This window comes from Triturus cristatus, chromosome 10, assembly GCF_964204655.1.
Source record: "Triturus cristatus chromosome 10, aTriCri1.1, whole genome shotgun sequence".
NCBI lineage: Eukaryota > Metazoa > Chordata > Amphibia > Caudata > Salamandridae > Triturus > Triturus cristatus.
Window position 1 is genome coordinate 67,430,833 of NC_140593.1, and position 24,732 is coordinate 67,455,564.

At 44.4% G+C, this 24,732-nt stretch overlaps 1 protein-coding gene across 2 annotated transcripts in view; it reads right to left on the bottom strand.

The window, feature by feature from the left end:
- The window catches only part of DAZL (deleted in azoospermia like), an 812,806-nt gene that overhangs the window by 268,466 nt on the left and 519,608 nt on the right, over positions 1 to 24,732 (bottom strand). For both annotated transcript variants that reach the window (XM_085629945.1, XM_085629944.1), the window contains exon 9: positions 20,282 to 20,398. In XM_085629945.1, the coding sequence (XP_085486071.1) occupies positions 20,282 to 20,398 (117 nt within the window). The remainder of the gene's footprint in view (positions 1 to 20,281; positions 20,399 to 24,732) is intronic.

Consider the following 24,732-nt stretch of genomic DNA (forward strand, 5'->3'; position numbering starts at 1 on the left):
CCCTATTGCCAGCTGGATGATAAATGGAGGTGGTATGTTTTATACCATTACACTTCAAGAACGTTTCAAAACCTCGGATACAAATTACGACCCACTATCTGTGATGATGCATTTAGGTAGCCCTTCCTTCATAAACATCCTATCCAGAAACGGCACAATGGGTCTGGAATCAGCACAATCAACAATCATCACCTTGGGCCATTTCGAAAAATGATCCATGGTTACTTGCAAAAAAGTTGTGCCACACTCCATCTAAAATCGGACCAGCACTATCCATACTCATTTTTTCCCATGGGATATCCTGTGTCCTGATGGGTCATACAGGTGGCCTTGGGTCTTGTTCAAATTATCACACAACCCACAATTCCTAAAAAAAATTCTCAATAGCCATATTCATACCTTCCCACTATAGGAAGCTGGCTCTGTATATACTATACCAAAGTAAGGTATGGTGTAAACAGAGTCCAGTGAGTACCCCAAATTCAAATAGATAATACTAAAAGCTCTAATTGTGGTAGTGTGGTCGAGCAGTTCGAGATATCAGAGGGCTCTGTTAAGTATTTGTTGTCCACACTCAGGCAATAATTGATTAAACACCCTCAAATACAGAATCCAAGACCAATTGTTTTGTTTAAAAAGTTAATACTTTGTCATTTTATTTTAGAACCAAGAGGAACTCAGTTGCAGGTAAGTAACAGTTTCAAGAATAGTAATACTTTTCAAAATGCATTATGTATTGTTTTGCAAAAGCAAAAGAATTACTTTACAGGAGTATAGAGATACTTTCAGGATGTCAATCAACAATATCAAACGTTAGAATTGGCAAAAGATAGACATTCAGTGCAATAGGAGGAGAATGCAATGCAATCGTATGGGAGGGAAACTGATGTTCAATAACAGGTAAGTACAGAATTTACTCTTCCAGGCTTCGGGGGATTAGAGCAACATTGGGCAAGGTTCAGTTTAAGGTAGGTACCGCACCACCAGTGGCCCTGGGGCGGCCGGGTGCAGAGGTAACTGAGCCCAACGATAATCAATGGAGACTGGGGGTACCAAATAGGGTGTAGATTGCAGGTAGGTACCCGCAGTTTCAGGGCACAGGCCCTGGGGGTTAAAGCAAGCACAGTGCGGCCCACAAGGCAGCACAAAAGCCAGACCACCAGCGGCACATGGGTGACCGGGTGCGGGGTGCAAATCAGCGTTGGGCGTCCAATGCAGACGAATGGAGGATCTTGGTCACACAAGGAGGTGGCAGGCTCGGGCCAGAAGGCTGAATGAAGGTGACCATCGGCTAGACAGGTAAGTTGGGTTGTTGGGGACGGTCTGGGAACCATCGCCTGGGTTACCCAAGGTCAGGGGGATGAGGATACAGGGGTGTCTTTTGATGTTGGATTTTCTTTACCAGAGCTGGTCGCAGTCAGGGGGGCCCTTTGTGCAGAGGCTGCAGGGGACTTCTTGGAGGCCAGCAGAGATCAGCCACCGATGGAGTCAAGGTCCGGGTCACTGGGGACACTTCACTGGGCAGTTGATCCACTCAGACTTCGGCCGTGGGCGACAGGTGCACAGTGGGCAGTGGTCGCGGATCCGCCCGGATCCTGAGTCCTTAAAGTTTGAGTCTTCTGGACAGGGCCGCTGTTCCCAGGAGATCAGGTGTTTATCGAAGAGTGGATGTTTTCCTGGGGTTCTTAGAAGTCACTGGCCACAGGACAGGCATCGTCTTTGGTCAGGACAGGCTTGAAGGGCTAGGGCAAAGTCACTTACCATCAATCTTTGCTTCATAGCGTCTTCTTCGTTCTTCTTCATAGGTTGCAGGAATCAGACGATCAAGGTTCAGGGGTGTCCCTAAATAATGAATTTAGGTGTGTTGCAGGTACTGGCAGCCGATAGCCAATAGGCTACTTGCCTCTTAGGGTGACAACAACCTTTGAATGTCCCCTCCCTTTGGGGCGGAGGCATCCCCTAGCCTGGTTGAGCAGAATCCTTCCATTCAAGATGGAGGATTTCCTAAGGAGTGGTTCACCTCAGTCCATGGGCACCTTAGTGGTGGTCCTGACAGAGAGGGGACCCACGTCTCCTGACTACTAATTTTCCTGTTGACTTTCCCGCCAAAAGTGGGACTTGGTCAAGGAAACAGGCATTTACCCTACCTGGAGAGGCCCTGGCTAACATAACAAAGGGCAGGAATCTTTTGATGCTCACCGCCCTGAATGCTTTTCCTGCTTGGGGGTGGGTGCCCCAAGCCAGGTCCTCCGTGAACTGGAAACAAGCATTCTGGGACCGGTTTTGGGGCAGTTCGGGCTGGACTGTTCCCATGAGGAACAGGGCCGAGACTGATTTGCATATGGCTGGGTCTGAACTGGGATGGCGAAGTGAGGTAAAGAACGATGATGGATACAACCCAGATATGTGTGACTGGGGGTGAGTGTATGAAAAGTTTCAGCGCTCCATCCGTTATCTCCTTGTGTTTGCTGCTGAACCACAGCATTTTTTTTCTCCGACACAGATCTAACTGCGAATTAAATTTTGATAATCACTTCCTGGCTGATGTGATAACTTACTGGAGAAAAGGCGGATGGTGTTATAGGATATGCTACTCTTATTAACTAATCTGTAAGGACATGCAGGCAACTAATGGCTTTTCGGTACACTCATGCAAGAACAGCTCTGATGTGACTCAAAAATATGCTCCATTGCGTCCATATATATTTACAAAGCAAAAAATAGGACACTGACTAGCACATGCCAGTGGTTATGTTACAAAAAGATCTGCTTGGCACGTTATTGTCCATATGGGTGAAGACAGTATTGTAGTCTTACAAAGGTTAAGGACTTTGAGTACCAGAACGCAATGATGATGCTCCTGCAGCCTGACCTGGGTACACCACCGGACAGAACATGCACTCATAGAAACATTGAGAGCAGTGTGGGCACACACAAGGGCATAAGCCACATCTTTTGACACTGATATCGACAACAACACTAGAAAAGTCACCTCTTTCATCCTCAGGGCATTCTACAGGATGAGTGATAGCTGCTGTGTTCCTGGCACTGGCACGTCCCTGCAGGGCACCTCAATGGAGCCAGGGTGTTAGCAGTGAATTCCTGGAGGTACAGAGGGTCTACCCCAGGCGTTGCGAGGACTAGAACCCTTTCTCCAATCTCTGGCGGGTCTAATGACTCCACACACCGGCAGTCAAATGATGGATGTTAAGACATTTTAATCCCTGCTGCCCTCCAGAAGCCTCTCTTCTGTTCTGGTAAGGCAACAAGAAAACCCAACCTCACACCACATCAGTCTTTATGATTATAAACTATGAAACAGTTGGGGATGTAGAGGCCCCTAGTACTGTGAACACAGTTACTCATGTTAAGCCATTTTCTTTTTCCATACCTTTAACTTGAACACTAATTCAATCTTAGCTTTCTTTTTAAAAATGTTCTGGGTTTCAGTTTTGTTTCTTTGAATTTAGGGCATACACGTTTTATCTCAAGCTAAAGGTAATAATCATTTTGATCACCTAAGAGCCGGGCCTGCATCCCTAAAGGAGTCTTCCACTCACTTTATACTAACCACCAAATCCAAAGACCAACACAGGTCTGGATGTCAATGAAGACTTCATAAATAAAAGCAGCCAGAAGGTAAGATCTGCCCATTCCAATGCCAAATTCAGATGTTTTTCATCATCGAGAGAATCCAAACCTTGCCGCTCTGACTCAATCTTCTACAACAAATCTAGCTTCTCTACTTGTTGGTTCCCTGCAAAATTTGACACAAAGCATGTCAAAAGAAAAATGTAATCCTACCCAACACTAAAACCCCCATTACTTACGTCTCCAACGGTAACCCCTTTTTGCTTCCAAGACAACAGTTTTCTTTCAACACCTCTGCTTAGTGAATTTTCAAGCTCAATCTTTTATTATCTCCCAAAACGGAAACGGAAAAGGGAATGTGTAGTGTAGTTTATTTTTTTTTAAAGTAAGTGTATGTTGTTGGCAGAAGCTGCACTTTTAACCTAACAGTCACTTTTACCTATATTTCTCGCCCTTTCTCTCTCTCTCTCTCTCTCTCTCTCTCTCTCTGGGGGAAGGTTGCAGGTCATAAATATTTAGGGCAGTGTAAACTTTTCACTAGGTGCTGCAATGTAATAGGTTTACTTTCTAGGGGGCAGCTTTTTTCATACAGAAAAATGCAAGCAAGCTGTCTTTATCTTGCTAGTCAGAGATGTCACCGGACTGTGGAACACTGAGGCTTCTACCTCCAACTACAGATTTTGTGCTACTACTTTCAAGAAAGAAGTGTTTCACAGTCCTCATACCTAGGCCGGAATATTCTACCTTCATGTCTATCAATGAGCATACCATGATGCAGAACTATCAATATTTCCTTGTGGCCAAAATCTCTTGGATAGGTCCATGCCAAATGGTTCTAAAATTAAAGAAGCAGGCCACCATCCAGGAATTCAGACAGAAGGATAATGTTACTTACACAGTAAGCATATGTTCTTGGAATGTAGAGCCACATGCTGTGCATAGCTCGCCATCTAGTGTTGGGTCCGGATGTTCGCATTCAGTTTTCTTCAAAGAAGTCTTTTCAGTCATGAGGTAGGTGACTACTCCTTTCGATGATAGTGCGCATGGGCATCGACTCCATTGTTAGATTGTTTGCGGCAGAGGGTGAGAAAGGAGTAGTAGTTAAGAATAGAGATGTCCATGCATATGTACGTAAATTAAATAGAGAACTGCAGCAGCTACAGGTATCCAGGGAGGCGGGTGAGGGCATGCGACTCTATAGCTCTACATGCCAAGAACAGATGCTTACTGGGTATAAGTAACATGATCCGTTCGAGGCACGTGAACTGTAGATCACATAGCAGTACCCTCCCAAAGCGGTGGGTAACCGGTAGCTTTTGGAGTTGTCTGAAATAATGTCTAAAGTACTGCTTCACCCACACTAGCTTGTTGTCGTGCTAACCCACCTACACAACAATGTTTAGTGAAGTTGTGCGGTGTAGACCATGTTGCAGCTTTGTAAATGTCAATAATAGGAATGTTTCCTAAAAAAGCCATAGTGGCCCCTAGCTTACGAGAGGAAAGTACCCTAGGGGGCACAGTTAGAGTTCTTTTTGCTTTCGCATAGCAGGTTTGAATGCACTCAACAATCCACCTTGCAATACCTGATTTGGAGATAGGATTGCCCTTGTGTGGTGGCGCAAAAGCAACAAAGAGTAGTTTTGTTTTACGAAAAGATTTTGTCCTTTCAGTGTAGTACAAGAGTGCTCTTCTAAAATCTAAGGTGTATAGAGCTCTTTCTGCAACTGAATCAGGTAGAGGAAAGAATACAGGTAATTCAAACGACTGATTTATGTGAAATACAGATATGACCTTAGGTACAAATTTAGGATTACTACGAAGAACCACTTTGTCTTTGTGGATTTGGTAAAAAGGTTCTTGTATGGTTAATGCCTTTAATTTACTCACTCTCCTTAATGATGTGATTGCAGTGAGGAAAGCGGTTTTCCAAGAGAGGAACTGTAGTTCGCATTTTTGCATGTGCTCAAAAGGTGGGCCCATCAACCTTGTAAGGACTAAATTAAGATTCCACACTGGAGTTGGTGGAAGTTTTGGCGGTATGACTCTTTTCAGTCCTTCCATGAAATCTTTAATCACAGGTACTCTAAATAACGACAAATGCTGACTATTTTGTAGATATGCAGTAATTGCAGCTACGTGTAGTCTCAAAGAAGTGTAAGCCAACGCTGACTGTTGGAAGTGTAACAGATAGCATATGATGTTCTGTATGGAAGCATCAAGAGGGTTGATATGATTGTTACCACAGTAGATAACAAATCTCTTCCACCTAGCTGCGTAGCAAGCCCTTGTAGTAGGTCTCCTAGCCTCCCTAATGATATTCATACATTCTGGTGGAAGGTTTAAGTAACCAAACTCTAAGACTTCAGGAGCCAGATCGCGAGGTTTAGTTGCTTTGGATCTGGATGTCTGATTTCCCACGGTTCTGTGTGAGGAGACTGGAGTTTAAATGTAGCTTTTGATGCTGGACTAGAGATCGCTTCAACAGGGTTGTGAACCATGGTTGACGTGCCCATGTGGGAGATACTAGGATCAGTGTGAGATGTGTGCCTGAGCTTTTGAACCACTAATGGAATGAGTGGTAGAGCCGGAAAAGCATAGGCAAATATCCCTGACCAGTTCATCCATTGTGCATTGCCCTTGGATTGCGGGTGTGGGTACCTGGATACGAAGCTTTGGCATTTTGCGTTTTGGTGTGTGGCGAACAGGTCTATGTGAAGGACTTCCCAACTCTGAAAGTATGGGAGGAGAACCTGAGAGTGGAGTTCCCTCACGGAGACAATATTTGCTGTCTCTGTCTGCTGAGGAGATCTGCAATCTGGTTGTTCACTCCTGGGATTTGTTACGTTCGGAGATAAAGTTTGTGGTGAATGGCCCACCTCCAGATGTCTTGGGCCAAGTGTGACAGTTGGAGAGTGTGGCCCTCCCTGTTTTTGTATGCAGTACATAGCGGTCATGTTGTCTGTATGAACCAAGACAGCTTTGCCTTCCAGGTGAGTCTGAAACGCTTTGAGAGCTAGAAAGATTGCAAGCAGCTCTAGAGCATTGATTTGAAGCAACTTCTGCTGTCGACTCCACAGGCCTTGCACTGTGTGTTAGAGATGAGCTCCCCAGCCAGAGAGGGACACGTTCGTACTGTCAGTACTATCTGTGGAACTGGGTCTATGAAAGGGCGTCCTTTTGACAAATTTTGTGTGTTCCACCATTGTAGAGAGCGATAAGAACGGCCTCTTACCAACACTAAATCGGTCAACAGACCGTGTGACTGGGTCCACTGACTGGCTAAGCATCTTGAAGTAGACGCATGTGCAGTCTGGCATGGGGGACGATTATGATGCAAGATGCATCGTTCCCAGCAATTGCATATAAACCCGAGCTGGAATCCAATGATTGGGTTGAAATCGGAGAACTAAAGCCTGAATATTTCGAATTAAGGATGCACTGGGAAACGCCAGGAGTGGAGGCAAGTCATGACATTTGTATTGGAGGGGGAGGTGCATGTGCTTGAACCCCTGCCCTTGTTGCCACTGTAACCCCCTCTGAAGTCAACCCTAAATGGAGAGGGTTGGTTATTGACCTCATTGGTGGAGGTGGTCTCCTAGGAGGAATTTCTAGAGCCCCCGCGGTAAAAGCAGAGCCCAAAGGAACCACAGCTTTGCGCTGACTGAAGGGCTCCCATTCATTTGGCCACTTCAGTGCCCTTCATTTTCTCTAGTGAAGAATCTACCAATGGGCTAAATAGATGCTCTTTATTAACGGAGTGTTTAAAATGGAGGTTTGCATCTCTGGTTTGAACCCTGTTATGCGAAGCCAAGCATGTCTTCTCAAGAGGACACTGGCGTTTAATTGCTCTACCAGCAGTGTCTGCAGCATCTAGGAAGCATATTATAGCATTATTGGAAATAAGTTGCACTTAACGCACAATGTCTTGTACCTTAGATTTATGTTCCTGGGGCATATATTGTATTAATTGCTCCATCTCGTCCCAGTGTGCACGGTCATATCTAGCAATGCCCGAGTGTTGGAGACACGCCAGAAATTCACTGTCTGAGACGCCAACCTTTTCCCAAAGGCAAAAATAAGGTTGGATATCTTGTCCGGGGGTGGAGCATCTCCTGTTGTCTGGGAGTTGGCCCTTTTTCCTGCATTGGACACTACCACCGAGTCTAGTGGCAACTGACCTTTTTTATATATACTGGGTCCTATGGTGCTGGCTTGTATATTTGTCTACTCTAGAGGTAAGAATACGAGCTCTGACCGGGTCGTTAACAATGTCATCACATGCCTGATCAGCCGATTGAGCATAGGTAGTGTATGTGATGACCTCTGCGTGGTACTGAGGGTTTCACAGAGGAAATCCTCTTCTGAGGACTCCTTATGTAGCTGCACACTATGGTAGTTCGAAGATCTACCCAGTAACTAAATGTAGCCTACACTGTCATCTGGTGGAGAGGGCTTGTTAGGATATAAATCAGGATCATTGCCCGTGGGCGAATTGGTACTGTAATGATCCCATGGGTCTTGCATTGGTTGATTATCATCCCCTCCCCATTATCATCCCCATCATCATGGTTGTCAGGTGTATGTGGTGGTGAATGTTCAGGTGAAATAGGCTGAAACTGAGGTGAAGGAAGAGGAGGAGGGGAAGGGTTAGTTCCAACCATTCTCTTCTTTAAAGTAATGTGGTATTCTTCGTCTGTATCAGTCCTCTTTAAAGTCACTTTAGTGGCGTTATGTCCAGTTAGAGGATGAACATACAGCACTTGTCTTGAGGGTTTAGGGGTGCCAGCGGACATTGCTAAGTTAGCATTGGTTCGTGCTCTGCATTACTGCCATCTTGCCGCTTATGCACACGACACTTCATGCCTTGGTTCCCGTAAACACCTCTGTTCGTGCTGCTTCACATTGGAACTGTCTGCCTTTCACTATTTCGGTTGTGCTCTGTGTTCTAGTCTGTACATCATGTTCAAGGACAGAAAACAACTTCACTGGTTAATCGGCTTTGGTCCGTCCCACACACCTATAGACATAACATGGAACACAGCTGTGCTGCTGGCTTTTCGGGTGTTTTTAATATGGCACGAGATGCAAGTTAACAAAACTTGAAGATAACCTTTCCAGAGGAAGAGCTGTGCTAGTCCGGAGATGTAAATCCTATCATCTAAGACCTGAGGTAGGGGGTTCCGCTGTCCAAGCCCAGAGGTCTTCCACTGATATAATAAACATAGCTTGTAGCACGGGGAGGATGGTAAAGCGCTAAAAGGCTTCATCCACTGACATTATAATATGCTGTCCCCGTTCATATTCTATGGAATTGTAACTATGCTGATTATATTGTTTTTATGCATTTCTTTGCTAATGTTAGCATGTGTACTGCATTACAGAGCATGTTAATTGAAATAAACATTTTAAACTATAGGGTGTGTCTGGTTACTCACATTGTGAACAGGTATGAGTATCTAAGCGAAAGAGTGTCTTGTTCCCACAAATTCTGAGAGGCCCCGAGTCACATGTTCTAGGATATCCAATCATTGGTAGCTACGCTGTAGTACAGAGAACAAATGGAATACTATAGCTAGCCGGATAGGGGTTCCGGGCACTGAGGCGTGTTTTTGGTACACCATAATACACCGAAGTCCTGGTTTCCCGTGCATAGTTCTGTGTATGTGAAGAATCCCTGCAACATGGTGCACCCAACGTTGGGTCTGGTACTTATTTACGAGGCACTTTAGTAGTTCTCAGTACTTGCTCGCAATACCCTCGCCTCTGTTTCCGAATAGCACTGGTGACGGTTTACCTGCCTATATTGTCGTCTTTATAGGTGATTCAAGCTTGAAATTAACTAAAAGGTATAGTTCGCATTTTGAATTATGACCAAACATTGTCTTGCCGCCTTTTTCCTTAGTATTTCCTTTTCAAGTTTCTATATGGAAGTTGACATCGCGGCGCACAGCCGCCTGGTGGTCCGGCAGCATCTGCAAGATTATGGAGTGCAGGATGCTGGTGTCAATCTGATCTTTGTGGTCCAACCAGACCCAGTCTATACATATGAAGTGTTTTATTCCTGGGTGACATTTCCAGCAGTAGAAGGGGCGGATAGTTTGTGGCATAAATACAGCCATACCGCACTTCCTGCTGTGTATCGGCCATATAGAACTCTCGAAGTTCCATTGACGGCATGGCAGTATCACATTTGGTTTGATGGCGCCCTACCCGCACCCCTGACACCTGTCATGTTGGGCCCGTTGTCGATTGATGAAGCCACTTGGCCCGTGTTGGCGGTTTACACGCCGCATCCACAGCATTTTACGTGCGATGTAGCGGCCCTTCGTCTCATGCACGCTACTCTAATCCGTGTGTATAGAGCATTGGTTCAGTATGTGAACCGCAACATCCAGGCGGAGTTACTATTCGCCCTGTGATGGTTAATTTGGTTATGGGCAAGCCTCCCCAAATAAGGAAGATTTACCTTATTGGCTTGCTGAGAAATTTGACCAGCTGGAAGCAGTGTTTCCACATACCACTCCCGTGGAGAAACACCGAATTTTGATAATTAGTTTGCAGAAAGACTTGGTACCTGAAGTCACTGATTGCGAGAGTTGGGCTAAAATATTCGTGGCAGTTTATTCAAAGTGTTTTGGCATACCATCCATGACAGTACTGCCCTCTGTAATAAAACATGTTCAAGATGAACACGGACCATAGGCGGCAGCGGAATTGAGGATGAGGTTGGTTGGAGCGTATGACGTGGTTGCTGATCTAATCCATGCTAATGTTAAGGGTGATGCAGTCAACTTTCAGGTGTCTAATGCTTTGGCGCTTGTCCCAGATGTAGACAAGCCCCGCAAATTATCTAAGATTATAGCCCAGGCTTATAAAACAGTTGGGCGTAATTGTTTAGCTGTTAAGCCTTTTGCTAAAGTGCCTGCACAAACGCAGGTTCAACGGAAGTCTCAAAATGATAAAGGAGGCTGTCCACAATTTCTGAAAAAGAATTTGAAAAATAATAAACGGGGGAAAACACAACAAAAGCAAGGGGGACGGGCATCGTCCCCTACATCTTCGATCCCAGAACGCAATTATGAAATGCGTGACCGCGCGAGAATTAAATCTCCTGATCTATTTCAGGTTCCCGATACGCGTTCTCCTCGTTCTTCACAGGAAGCATCCGGCTCATATGCCGGTGGAGGTGATCCCCAGGAGTGCGGAAGAGGTCGAGGTGCCCCGCAGGGACGTGAACAGCCACGGACAAGTGACGGAAAGGGTAAACAAGAGGACTTCCCTCGTCAGTGCCCTCCGTTCCAGAAGAAGAAAGTGCCCGCTTTAACTGCGAGGTATGCCATAGATGGTGAGGACCCAGCTCCGGAATATAACATGGGCAGTAACGCTGCTAAACAGCCCAGCGGAGGTTACAGTAGTGCGGCAAGCACTGCATACATTTCTGGAGGAGACAGCAGCGGATACTTTCATCACGGTTGAAACTGCTGACACCCGAGTGGCTCCCCCTGACTATATGAAATTAGTATTCTCATAGAAGGTGACGCATTATCAAAGTTTTTTGGGGGGGAAATCTGACTTCTTAGTATGACATCCTGTTAGCGGAGGCAGGCTGGTCCCCGCCTTTTGTCCTGGTGGCTCTGAGAGGGGAGGAGGTAATCCTCCCTAGTTTTTCACAGTGTCTCGAAAGAGCATGTGCAACATTTTGCAGAACAATGGGCTTCGGTGCTTGCACCGGCTTTATACTGTACTCAGGTGGGATGGGATACAACATCTCCCAACCACGAGATTCCATTGCGGTCAATGTCACAGGCACAACCCCAATATCCCATCTGAAGGGAAGCAAAGGCTCCTGTAGAGAAAATACTAGACCAATTGAAGTATCAAGGGGTAATTGAGACATGTGTGTCACCTATGAATAACCCTCTTTTTACAGTAACCAAGCCAGGCAGGTCGTATCGCATAATTTTGGATTACCGTCATTTGAACTCTAATTGTCGGATGAATGCGGTACAGAATACCCATAGTTCAGCCCTAGTGGACAGTCTAGTTCGGAAAAAATATAAGACGACGCTAGATATATCCAATGACTTTTTTAGCCACAATCTGTCCCCCTTGTCAAGTCAGTGGACAGCTTTTACACATGGTGGCAAATAAAACCAATTTAAAAGGTTAGCGATGGGCTACAAAAACAGCCTGGGTGTCTTTGCCGCACGTGTGGTCTCATTGTTAGACACGATCGACTCGGATGCATATTCGTATGTAGATTACATTTATCTCACAGACGACGAGTTATATCCGCATCTTTGTCGCGTGAACTGCATCATTGTGGAGTTTGCGGACTACGTTTACAAATTTAATTTAGCTAAATCACACATTGCTGAATTTGCAGTGTTGTTCTTGGGCTACGAGCTCAATAATGAGGGACATGGATTGGCACCGCACTTCCTAGAGAAGTGCGCACGATTGCGTCCTCCGACAACCCTTAAAAAATTACAATCCTTGCTGGGTTTCTTGAACTTTGGTCGCTCTTACGTACCAGAGTATGCCCAGCGTATCAAGCCTCTTTATGCATTGATACAACCAACATTTACGAAAGCATGCTGGCTTCCGGAACATACAAATATACTGCAGTCTTTGCCGTCTGATTTACTTGATGCTAAACTCTTGTTAACTCGTGACAACCATACTAACCTGGTGATAAGAATAGTCCCGGGCACGGTGGGTTTCACATACTTGATGTTTAATAAAGGAGACACAGTTCCTATTGCTTATAAGTCACACTTGTACACTTCAGCAGAACTGCGGTTTTCCTCAGTTGAAAAGGTCTCAACTGCAGTCCAGATGGCGATTCTGAAAGAACGCGCCCTGGCTCAAGTAAAACGCATGTTGGTGGTAACACCATATCCTGCTCTGGAAGCAGTGACAAAGGCGAGTGTTCCTAATTCCAAAGCTTTACATCCGCGGTGGATACAATGTTGACATCCCCGGATGGCACATTTATCTAGGATTCCTGGTTACAGACTCAAGAGTCACTTCAATATGAATTAATTCATCCAGCTCCTCTGTCCATGCACCCGCTCGAGAAATACCGTTGTATCATTTACACTGACGGTTCGGCACAACCGGCGATTGGATCTAAACATGATTATTCTGCAGCGTGTGCAATTGTGGCTAGTTCCATAGTGAACGGCAAGTTTAAGTTCAGTGTGGTCCACACACAGGAACTCGGCGACTGCACCGCCCAATTGGCTGAGCTGCGTGCTTTGGTGCTCGCACTGGAGTTTGCAGATCCTAATGTGACTACTTTGATTGTAAGCGATTCCTTTTACTGTGTACAATCTTTTAATGACCATTTATTCTTTTGGTCTCAAAATGAATACCGTGATTCCAAAGGCGAGACAATTAAGCATAAAATGCTATGGGTTCGGGTGGCAGAGCTGAAAGAACGCCTGCCGCTCACACAAGTAATTCATACTCTTGGCCACCAACATGTAGAAGTACACGCGGTTGGTAACAGCTTGGCTGATGAAGCAGCTAAGTCGGCAGTGGACACGTGTTTAGTAGCAGCAGTTACAAGATCCATGAGTAAGATTGATGATAACATCTTGGCAGCTATAGCTGCTACAGAAAAGGGAGGTAATTATCCAAAAGGATTCCCTTCCAAATACTCTTATCATTTAAACCCTGACGTTCCCTTTGTGACAATTAATAACGTTGGTGAGAGGTGGATTCCCAACGCAGCCCGCAGGCTTACACTGATAATCGCAGCACACGAGGGCATGGCCTCGGCGCATGCTGGTGTGTCTGCTACAGTCAGTATCTTGCAACAACGTTACTGGTGGCGTGGCTTATATGAACAAACACGTACTTATGTGCTTTCTTGTGACATTTGTCAGCAAATTCAGCCGTCTACTGTAACTCGTCCACCACAAACACCGTTGTGCATATCCAATAGACCATTTGCTTGTGTTTATTTGGATCACTGCGGTCCATTTTCTTCTGATACTGCCTATAAATTCATCTTAGTTGCAGTTGATTCATGCACACGTTTTTTTATGGGTTTGGCCACAACGCAGCGCTGACGCTCGAACTGTAGTCAGGGATTTGCGTGTCTTTGTGGGAATTTTTGCAGTGGGCACCATACATTCTCTAAAGCGTACAAAGAATCCATGCGGTCTTTGGTGTGCAGGTCAAATTTTCGTCTCCATACCGACCTGAGAGCAATTCTGTTGTGGAGCGAATGAACCATGACTTAAAGCAATCCTTAACAGCTAGAGTCCTAGGCACTGGCAGGAATTGGCTCGCCCATTTGTATAGCGTACACTTAATAATCTCCCTAGAAGACCTCTGGGTGGACGTACCCCTTACGAATTGCTCTTTGGCATTAAAATGTTTGTGCTAGACCTTGATGGTCTAGACATGGCGGCTGCAGCCGTCCCTTTTGACATAGATGAACATTGTGCTGTATTACAGAACCTACAAGACACAAGAGACAGTCTAGCAAAAGAACATTTACCTGCCGCTGCTGATGGTGCACTGCAGATTCCAGTGATTGGCTGGCTGCCTACAATTGGAAAACTGGTCCGAGAGAAGGTGGAGAACAAAAAAGAATTTGGTCCATCATATCGAGCTGTGGTTCCAGTGCTGGGCATGCAGGGAACTCGTACAGTAATTTTACCATCACTTCCAGGTCGCAAGGACAACAGATACGTCTCAATTGACAATGTCAAGCTACAACATCTGGACGTTTCTGAATAGTTTGCCACCGGCTTCATCGTATGCCTCTATTCCAGAAAATCCTGACACTGCCATGGAGATGGACTCTGTTGCTTATCCTTTGCTGGTCCCACACTCCATAGCTGCCACAGAAGAGCCGGATTATACTTACCCTTTAAGTGAATCTTTGCCTGGGTTAACTGCTACGGCCAGGAATGAGTTGAATTTTTCCTTTGACTCTCATTCAACATCGACTGACACCATCAAAATTTTCAATTTCTCTCCTGGTTCAAACGCACTTATTTGGTTCCCCCATGGATATATATTTGGCTGGGGCTCATTCTTATTTTTCTATTTATGTCCATTGGTTTTGTGACAGTATTTGTTCTTTTGATCAATTAAAGAACACTCTGCTTTAGAACTGGTGGATGGAACTTTGACCCCGAATTCTTCATTACACATCATGAAGAGGGACCTGACCTTCGTCAACATTACAGCCTGGCCAGTTACGGATGGAATAGTTTGGGATACAAACCCATTTCAAATTGATGCTCCGACAGAGATTATTAATGTTCCAAATGTACTTTGTGTCTCATTGGGTGATGTGGTTAAATATAACATATGTTCACATGACTGGGATGTGCGGGCAATACAATCTCTGTTTTCAGATTTAAAATATTATGCAGCATTTGATGCTGAAGACTTGTATTTGAATAGTGCAGATTGTGCTGACTGTTTTGCTATCGGCATTATGGCCACCATTATTTACACAAAGCATCTACTTTTGGATCTATTATTAATTACACTCAAAGGGAACATTGCCCCGCACCACCAATAGGAAGTTCCAAGACCCTGTTGGATAAATTTACATATTCTACGAGTTTTAATAAGTCGAACCCTGAATCTTACTCTTTTAACATGAATTATAAACCAAATACGAAAGTTATACTTACCCACACTAAATTATTATATTCCGATTCATTCATCCTTAAATTGGCGGTGGGCGGCTATGATCATTTGAAAGATACAGTTGATTTGAAATCAGTTTGGGGTTCCAAACCCTGGCAGGTGCAGGGCACATAAGCTTTGTATTGTGCATGTCTTATACCAACGCAAATACTGTTTTTAAACGATTCTATCTATCAGACTACTTGTCTGGGTTTAGCTACGGCTAAACTGAAGACTCCTGCTTTTCCTTCCCTTGCCGAATATCCAGACTGGAATGATACTACCAATTACACATTTGAAGAGTTGCAGTCTTTATTTACAAATGCAACATTTAATATCTCGTGCCTTAACTCTATGGGGTGGTTGTGGTTTGGCAGACCAGTGCAGATGCATGCCAAATGCGTTTCCATAATAGGACTCCAGGTTACACAAAGGATAGACCTGATCCATGATTTACTACATCACATACTGTTACAACGTATTCTGTTGGTAAATTATGTCAAACTTGGTTACAACACTCTACCCTAGCTTCTGTTAAACAGCATTTGTCAATGTTCTCGAATGATGTGGATCTATCAGATTTCATAAAAGGCCCGATTGGTCCAAGGCCTAAACGATGGGTATAAGCAGTTTATAATGAAATTTGGAAAATGTATCAAATTGAAGCCGTATCACGTTTATGGGCTATAGACTAAGCTAATCTTGAAAAAGTTCTTGCTGTAGTGGATAACAGTATTAATACCCTTTCTTCCAGGAAATACACATTGGACAATATTGTTTCTTCTGTTGATATTGTACAGGATGATGTATCTGTGTTATATCATGGCCAGAACCAATTGCCCTCTATTATGCAGCTAGCATGGAACTTGCAGACACTTAAAATGGGTCGAGTGCCATGGGACTATGTAAACGCGTCCTCTTTGTTTTTGCCTTTTAATTTGACTGAAAGACAACAGTCTATGTCCATGAAAGATACCACTTATACCCTTTTACAAATAAAAAAATTAGACCCTTTACCATTCTCAGTAGCGGAAACAAACTCTGCTGTTTGGCTCGTTCATGGGGTAATAACACTGCTGTTCTCCTTATTTAAATTTACATCATGCATAAAACATTTTCCCCTAGGCCGCTATGAACCATTAGGAAACTCGTTCCTGCATAGAGTTTGGTCACTCCCCTTTACGTTTAGATGTTTGCGTGATGACACAGAGGTGTAACTGACTGGTGAGTCTTGTGATTCTCCCATTGGACACTCCCTTGTGAGTAAAAACATACAATTACACGGCGCTTCCCATTTAGAGGCGCCAAATTTAGAGTGCATGTTAAAAGGTAAACCCGTCCCCTCGATTAAGCCAACATTTACACTGTTGTCTAATGGGAGTTATTTACTTCTGAATAATGAAAAATGCTGCGGCATACTGATAGGCATACCATAAATTGTGACTGTGTCACGACATGTAGTTTGCTGCAAAAATGTGCTATTTCCTCCACCTCGTGGGAGTCCGATATCTCAATTTGGCCTTCCATTCCGACCTTGAAGGCAGAGTTCGACAAGCTGAGCCGAATAAGAGGTTTATTGTCCCAGAAAGAAGTTTCTCACTTCTGCCCGTGAGACCTATGTCCTGCAGGTGGCTAATACAAGAACATAAGTTCAAACACTTTTAAACACTGACCTCCCACAACATTTTGGTGAGCTAATACATTCTATCTTCAATGCTTCTATACAACGGGCTTGGCTAATTTTTTTTTTAAAAACTGTGGGCTCTGGCCGTGTAACATTTTTTCAAACTATTTTTGGCACGCTCTCGGCTTTCATTCATTCTTTTTTTTTCCAGCGTCTTCGGCGGGTTCCCACTAATACTCGCCTTAGCTGCCGGGGTCTTCGTGTTGATTTGCCTTCTCAGGAATGGCTACCCCTCTTGAGGTCGTTCACAACCTGGCCCAGCAACTGCTGCTTTGTAACCGCATGCTTCAGTGCTACGGTACTTTGCCACTGGCCACTCTAGGCGTGGCTTATAATCTGTCTTTTCGATTTCCATGGAACACTTGCGTGCAACCAGTTTTCTCATGCTTGGAATGTCCTTTCCAATGGGCTTTGTATATCTGCCTCACAAACAGCGTCTCCTGAACCGGACTTTGCCTTACTGATGAGCCCTCTAGTGTCTCATGAGCAGGACTGTTCTGGTATGGGTCTGATGGCCTGTGCATCTGAGCTTGGAGTGCTAGCTCAGTGGGTTATCGGTGCAGCAGCACATGATTTCCTACAACGGAGTCACATCGAGTACCACGCAAGTTGCACACCGATGGTGCTGAAAGCACCCATCATTAATGAGCATGTTTGCTCCTTTGAATTGCTTAAGTGGATGGCATCTACATTTCCAGACGATGACAATTTCCTGTTGGAAGCTGTCACCATTTTTTGTGCTTACACGCTGATGGATTAATAGGACCGGGCCACCCAGACATTTTTTAAATTATTTTTTAATTCTTCTCCTTTTTCAGTATTTTTTATTTTCTTATTGGCTACCAAAAGGATATTTTTATAAATAGAAGACCTCAAATATCTCACCCTATTGACATTCTTCACTTCCTGGTCGCACAAGCTCTTGTTGCTCAGACTTTTTGAACTCTGTGTTCTACTTCAATCAGTGTGTAGGCCTGCCCGAGGGGAGGGTGTCGTGAGGGTTTAGGGGTGCCAGCGGACGTTGCTAAGTTAGCATTGGTTTGTGCTCTGCATCACCGCTATCTTGCCACTTAAGCACATGACACTTCATGCCTCGGTTCCCGTAAACACCTCTGCTCGTGCTGCTTCACATGGGAACTGACTGCCTTTCACTATTTCGGTTGTGCTCTGTGTTCTAGTCTGTACATCGTGTTCAAGGACAGAAAACAACTCCATTGGTTAATCGCCTTTGGTCCGTCCCACACACATATAGACATAACATTGAACACAGCTGCGCTCCTGGCTTTTCGGGTGTTTTTAATATGGCACGAGATGCAAGTTAACAACACTTGAAGAAAACCTTTCCAGAAGAAGAGCTGTGCTAGTCCGGAGATGTAAATCCTATCATCTAAGACTTGAGATAGGGGGTTCCGCTGTCCAGAGGTCTTCCACTAATATAATAAACATAGCTTGTAGCACGGGGAGGGTGGTGAAGCACTATAAGCGCTTCATCCACTGTCATTATAATATGCTGTGTCATTATATTATGCTGTCCCGGTTCATATTCTATGGAATTGTAACTATGCTGATTATATTGTTTTTATCCATTTCTTTGCTAATGTTAGCACGTGTACTGCATTACAGAGCATGTTAGTTGAAATAAACATTTTAAACTATAGGGTGTCTCTGGTTACCCACATTGTGAACAGGTATGAGTATCTAAGCGAAAGTGTCTTGTTCCCACGAATTCTGAGAGGCCCTGAGTCACATGTTCTAGGATATCCAATCATTGGTAGCTCTGCTGTAGTACGGAGAATGAATGGGATACTATACCTAGCCGGATTGGGGTTCCGGGCACTGAGGCGTGTTTTTAGTACACCACAATACACCGAAGTCCTGCTTTCCTGTGCATAGTTCTGGGTATGTGCAGAATTCCTGCAACAGTGAAGGAAGAGGGGAAGGGTTCATTCCAACCATTCTTTAAAGGAATGTGGTATTCTTCGTCTGGATCAGTCCTCTTTAAAGTCACTTTAGTGGTGTTCTGTCCAGTTAGAGGATGAACATACAGCACATTTTGTTTCGGATCCGGTTTGTCGATTGGAGCGTCGAACGGTGTCTTTTTGGTTATTTCGGTACATCTCAGTGCTTTGGCGATGAAAGTTTTGGTGCTGAAGTCTTAGATGATGATGTTTTTGGATCCGAAGTGAATTTCGATGTCCCGAAGTCGAGCCCAACGGTCGTGAAGTGTTTTCTTGGAGAAGAAAGCCTGGCACGCGTCGCAGTCCTGTTCTGTGTGTTCGGGGGACAAACACAGATTACACACTTTGTGTGAGTTGGCGCGCGGGTATTTCACGTGACACAGAGGGCAGAATTTAAAGAGAGTTTGTTTCATCGACTGCGGGTAGGCCCGACGCGGGTAGACACGTCGGCCTTCCACGTGCTTTCCGATCTAAAGTTTTTTTTTTGCAAGAAAATAATATACGCGCTAAAAAGGAAAATGCGATTGATAACAATACCGTTGAGGGTGAGTATCTTGACCACCAAGGGAAACCGAAGGATCGGTGTCGAACCGATAGACGTCCGAACCCGATGGCGTTAAAAAACAATCTAATAATGGAGTCGGTGCCCATGAGGAGTCACCTTCATCGTGACTGGAAAGACTTCTTCGAAAGGAAAAAAAGTTAAAACATCCTGACCCAACACTAGATGGCGAGCTATGCACAGCATGCGGTCTACAGCACACATACCTCGAACATCTTTTTCTCATGTTTTTCTAATTGGAACTTTTTTTCATAAAAAGTGAAGAAAATACTTGAAAAATCCCATCTTTCAGAGGTCTGGCTCTGCCCGAACATTTTCCTGCAGAAATGGAAGTAACTATGAATATAGTACTCATCAGCCATCTTGGTAGAGAAAACAAAATTGTAACCGGACTAAATATTGGAAAATACGGTGCATATTTGATCAGCTACTCTTCCCTCAAAAAAAGCATGCTTATTGAACATATTAAATTCTAATTTTTTTCATGAAAACATTTGGTTCAACTTCATGCCATTTCCAAATTAAAGGCCGAAAAACTAGAAAAGGAAAGTTTATAACATGATTTACAGCAAGATGAAAGGAAATGTGGATTAAAAATGAGACTCTCTGAAAGACATTCAATGTTTTGAGGCTTATCAAACAGAAATCACTGTATGTGTAAGTCGGTAACAACACTGGAGCCACAAAAAAGTTTATCGTGCACGAAAAGACTTGCACGCATTTAGTAATTATGCATGTTTTAGACAGATTCAAATCATTCTGAAAAGCTGAAATCAAGAAACCTTTTAAGGTATCACTATCAGACTCAAATCAATAGAGACTTACTTTTTGAGGGCTATTTCCAGAAGACTGAGTGGGCTCGTGAACAGGGAATTCAGTTTGGATAAGTTCAGTTCCAGTTTGGTCCATATCAGCACAGTGATAATTAACAGCTGCATAGGCCTAATAGGAAAAAAACGCCAGATTTCAAGAACGATATTATACCACTTTAACTACAGCAAAAAGTCCAACAAAGATTTGTGTTTTGTACACAAAGAGAAAAACATACACACAAGTTACAAGTTGAAAGGCTTACTTTGTAAATTATTTATTTGTAAGGAAGATACTTTATTTGTAACCCAAGTCACCCGATATGGAATTCTATACTAAATTTATGGACACTGAACATCTTTAGAAGCAAGTGGAATCCTGGGACACTGCTACAAAAGAAACCTGAGACAAAAAGGAACAGGTTAGTCACCCTGTAAGCATCTATTCGTAGCATGTACTGCCGTAGATTAATTTGCTCAGCATACTCCTGCCACCTAGCGTTGGGCTCAGACGTTGCAAGTTGTTTTTGTTCACAAAATCTTTCAAGTCACAACACAAAGTGACTCCTCCTATAGTCTGTATTGCACATGGCCATCGGCTCTTTTGCTAGAATGTTTTTCGAGCATCAGTAAGCTTAGGACAGGAGCAGTAAATGAAACAGTAAAGATTATCATGCAGGTTATGTTTTAGAAAGACAAATGAGAACAGAAGGAAAATGCTACTTACCAATATGCATCTGTTCTTGGCATGTAGAGCTGCAGATTCGTATACTTTGCATAGATCGCCACCTGGTGTTGGGCTCGGATGTTTGCACTTTGTTTTTGTCTAGGACGAAATCTTTGTAGTCACGAAGTAGGTGACTCCTCCCTAGGACGATGGTGCGCATGGGCATCGACTCCATCCTTAGATTGTTTTTGCCACGCAGGGCTACAATGGAATAGTAAGAAGTAGAAAGAGATGTCCATGTGTAATGTATCTAAGTAAGATAGTACTGGAACAGATAGAGGTATCTGGGGAGGCGGGTGGGCGTATACGAATCTGCAGCTCTACATGCCAAGAACAGATGCATACTGGTAAGTAGCATTTTCGGTTCGAAGCAGATGAGCTGCAGATTGTATAATTTGCATTGACTATACAGCAGTTACCTCCTTAGCAGTGGCTACCTGTAGCTGTATACAGCCTGGCCCACACTAGCTTGTTGTTTTGCCTGCACATCTACACAATAGTGTTTTGTGAAGGTGTGTGGTGTAGCCCAAGTTGCTGCTTTGCAGATGTCATCTAGGGGAATGTTCCCTAAGAATGCCATGGAAGCCCCTAGTTTGCATGTGGAATCAGGTCTAGGGGGAATGGTTAGTGTGCATTTGGCTTTGATATAGCATATTTGGATGCATTTAACAATCCACCTTGCAATTCCTGTCTTTAAGATGGGATTGACTTCATGAGGTGGGGAGTAAGCCACAAAGAGTTGATTGGTCTTTCTAAAGGATTTTGTCCTTTCAAAGTAGTATATTATTACTCTTTTAACGTCTAACGTGTGACGAGCTAGTTCTTCCACTGAGTTTGGTTGAGGAAAAAACACTGGGCGTTTAACAGACTGGTTGAGATGGAAGGAAGATACGAGTAAAAATGTAGGGTTTGTCCTAAGAATCACTTTGTTATGATGGATTTGTAAAAATGGTTCTTGTATGGTTAATGCCTGGAGTTCACTAACTCTCCTGAGAGATGTGATGGCAACCAAAAAGGCTACCTTCCCAGTGAGGAACTGTAGTTCGCATTTGTGGAGAGGTTCAAAAGGGGAACCCATGAGTCTGGTAAGGACCACATTTAGGTTCCACATTTGAGGGGGCGGGACTCAGGGTGGGATTATTCTTTTAATTCCTTCCGTAAAAGCTTTGATAGCAGGCACTCGAAACAAAGACAAATGTCTGTTTTGGAGATAGGCTGCTATGGCACCTAGATGTAGCTTAATAGATGTATATGCTAGGTTACATTGTTGTGGATGCAAGAGGTAGCAGATAATGTTCTAAATAGCAGAATATAGAGGATTGATTTTGCTGTCTGTGCAATAAATGGCAAATCGCTTCCATTTTGCTGCATAGCATGCTCTGGTGGTAGGGTGTCTACCTTCTTTAATGATATTCATACAGTCTGGCGGAAGATTTAGGTAGCCAAACTCAGGTGCCAGACCGCAAGGTTTAGTTGATTGGGATCTGGATGTCTTATCTCTCCATGGTTCTGAGTGAGAAGCTTGGGTGAGACGTAGTTTTTGATAAGGCACTACTGATAGTTCTAATAGGGCTGTGAACCATGGTTATCAGGAACATGTTGGAGCAACTAGGATCATTGTGAGGGAATGCTGTTTAAGTTTCCGAACCACTAACGGAATGAGTGGGAGAGGCGGAATAGCCTAAGCAAATTTGCCTGACCAGTTCATCCATAGCGCATTGCCTTTGGACAATGGGTGTGGATACCTGGACGCAAAGGTTGGGCATTTTGGGTTTTAGTGTGTGGCGAACAGATCTATTTCTGGGTGGTCCCACATGCGAATGGAAGAAAAACTTGAGGATGAAGTTCCCATTCGTGGATCTGCTGTGTCTGACGACTGAGCAGATCCGCTATCTGGTTGTGTACACATACGAGGTGTTCTTCAAGGAGATATATGTTTTGCGGAATGGCCCATCTCCATATACTGAGCTAGGTGTGAAAGCTGCGGAGTGTGATCCCCCATGTTTCTGTATGTAGTACATTGCTGTCATGTTGTCTGTACAGACCAGGACAGCTTTGCCTAGGAGGTGTAGTTGAACGCTAGGAAGATTGCCAACAATTCCAGGTAGTTTATGTGAAATTGTCTTTGTCGGTGGGTCCATATGCCCTGCATGGTATGGGTTTGCAGATGCAGGTGAGCAATGCGTCTGCTGTTAGCACTGTCTGTGGAACAGGGTCGAGGAACAGCCGCCCTTTGGAAAGATTTTGTGTGTTCCACCACTGCAGAGAGCGAGGGGTGCGGGCGTCTACCAACACGAGATCTGTCAGCTGACCTTGAGCCTGGTTCCACTGACGCGCTAAAAATTCCTATAAGGGACGCATTTGAAGTCTAGCATAAGGAACGAGGAGAATGCAGAAGGCCATCATACCAATTAACTGCATGAACACTCGCGCTGGTGGTGAGTGTTGAGGCCTAAATATTTGAATTAGCGCCTGTATGGCGCTTATCCTGACCGAATTGGGATACGCTAGAGCTTTTGAAGTGTCTATTGTAGCCCCTAGATACTGTTGTATGCTGGACGGTTGGAGATGGGATTTGGCGAGGTTTACTGTGAATCTCAAGCTGTGAAGCAGCTGAATTGTGTTGTGTGAATGTTGCACACAGCTGCTGTGTGATTTGGCCTTTATGAGCCAGTCGTCCAGATAAGGGAAAACATGAATATGCGGTCTCCTTAAGTGGGCTGCAACTACTGTGAGGAGTTTGGTGAAGACTATGGGTGCTGTAGTGATCCCGAAGGGGAGGACTTTTAACTGGTAGTGTTGACCATCTACCAGAAACTTGAGATATTTCCTGTGAGCAGGGTGAATAGGAATATGGAAGTAGGCATCCTTTAGATCTAAAATGGAGAGAAAGTCACCCTGTTGAAGTAGCGGGAGCACCTGTTGGAGAGTGACCATGTGAAAGTGGTCTGACTGAATGTAGAAGTTTCGCGGTCTGAGGTCCAGTATGGGCGTGAGGGAGCCGTCCTTTTTTGAAGTAAGGAAATACAGGGAGTAAACCCCTTGGTCTTGATGAGGCAAGGGGACTGTTTCTATTGCATGTTTTTGTAATAGAGAGAGAACCTCTTGTTTGAGAAGTGTCAGATGTTCCGAGGACATGGGACGCTGTCTGGGAGGAATGTTTGGCGGGGTAGAAGGGAGTTCCCGGCAATAACCATACTGGATAATTTGTCTTACCCACTTGTCGTTGTGATGAAATTCCAGACAGGTAGGAACTGTACGAGACGTCCCTCGATAGGAGTGGGATGATCGGGGGAAGTGCAGGGAAGTCACTGTTTAGTGGTAGATGGAGGTGCTTCTATTGTTGCCTCGAACTCTCCCTTTATTATTGTTGCCTCTGTAGACTCTGTGAAAGTATGCTTTGGGGGATGTTTGAATGTGGCTCTTGTAGGAGGAGGGATGTTCTGAACCCATGGTTTTGGAGCCGGCTCTGTAGAAGGAGCGGCAAAAAGAGCCTCTAGGGGAAGGAAACTGTAAGGCCCCCATAGACTTAGCAGTTTCGGTATCCTTCTTCATCTTTTCTAGGGATTTGCCAACTGCGGGCCGAAAAGATGTTCCTGATCAAACGGTTGGTTTAAAATAGCAGTTTGAACCTCCTGCTTGAAGTCGTAAACCCGGAGCCAAGCGTGTCTACGTAACAAGATGCTAGTGTTAATTGCGCGAGATGCGGTATCGGCGGCATCAAGCGCACATTTTATTGA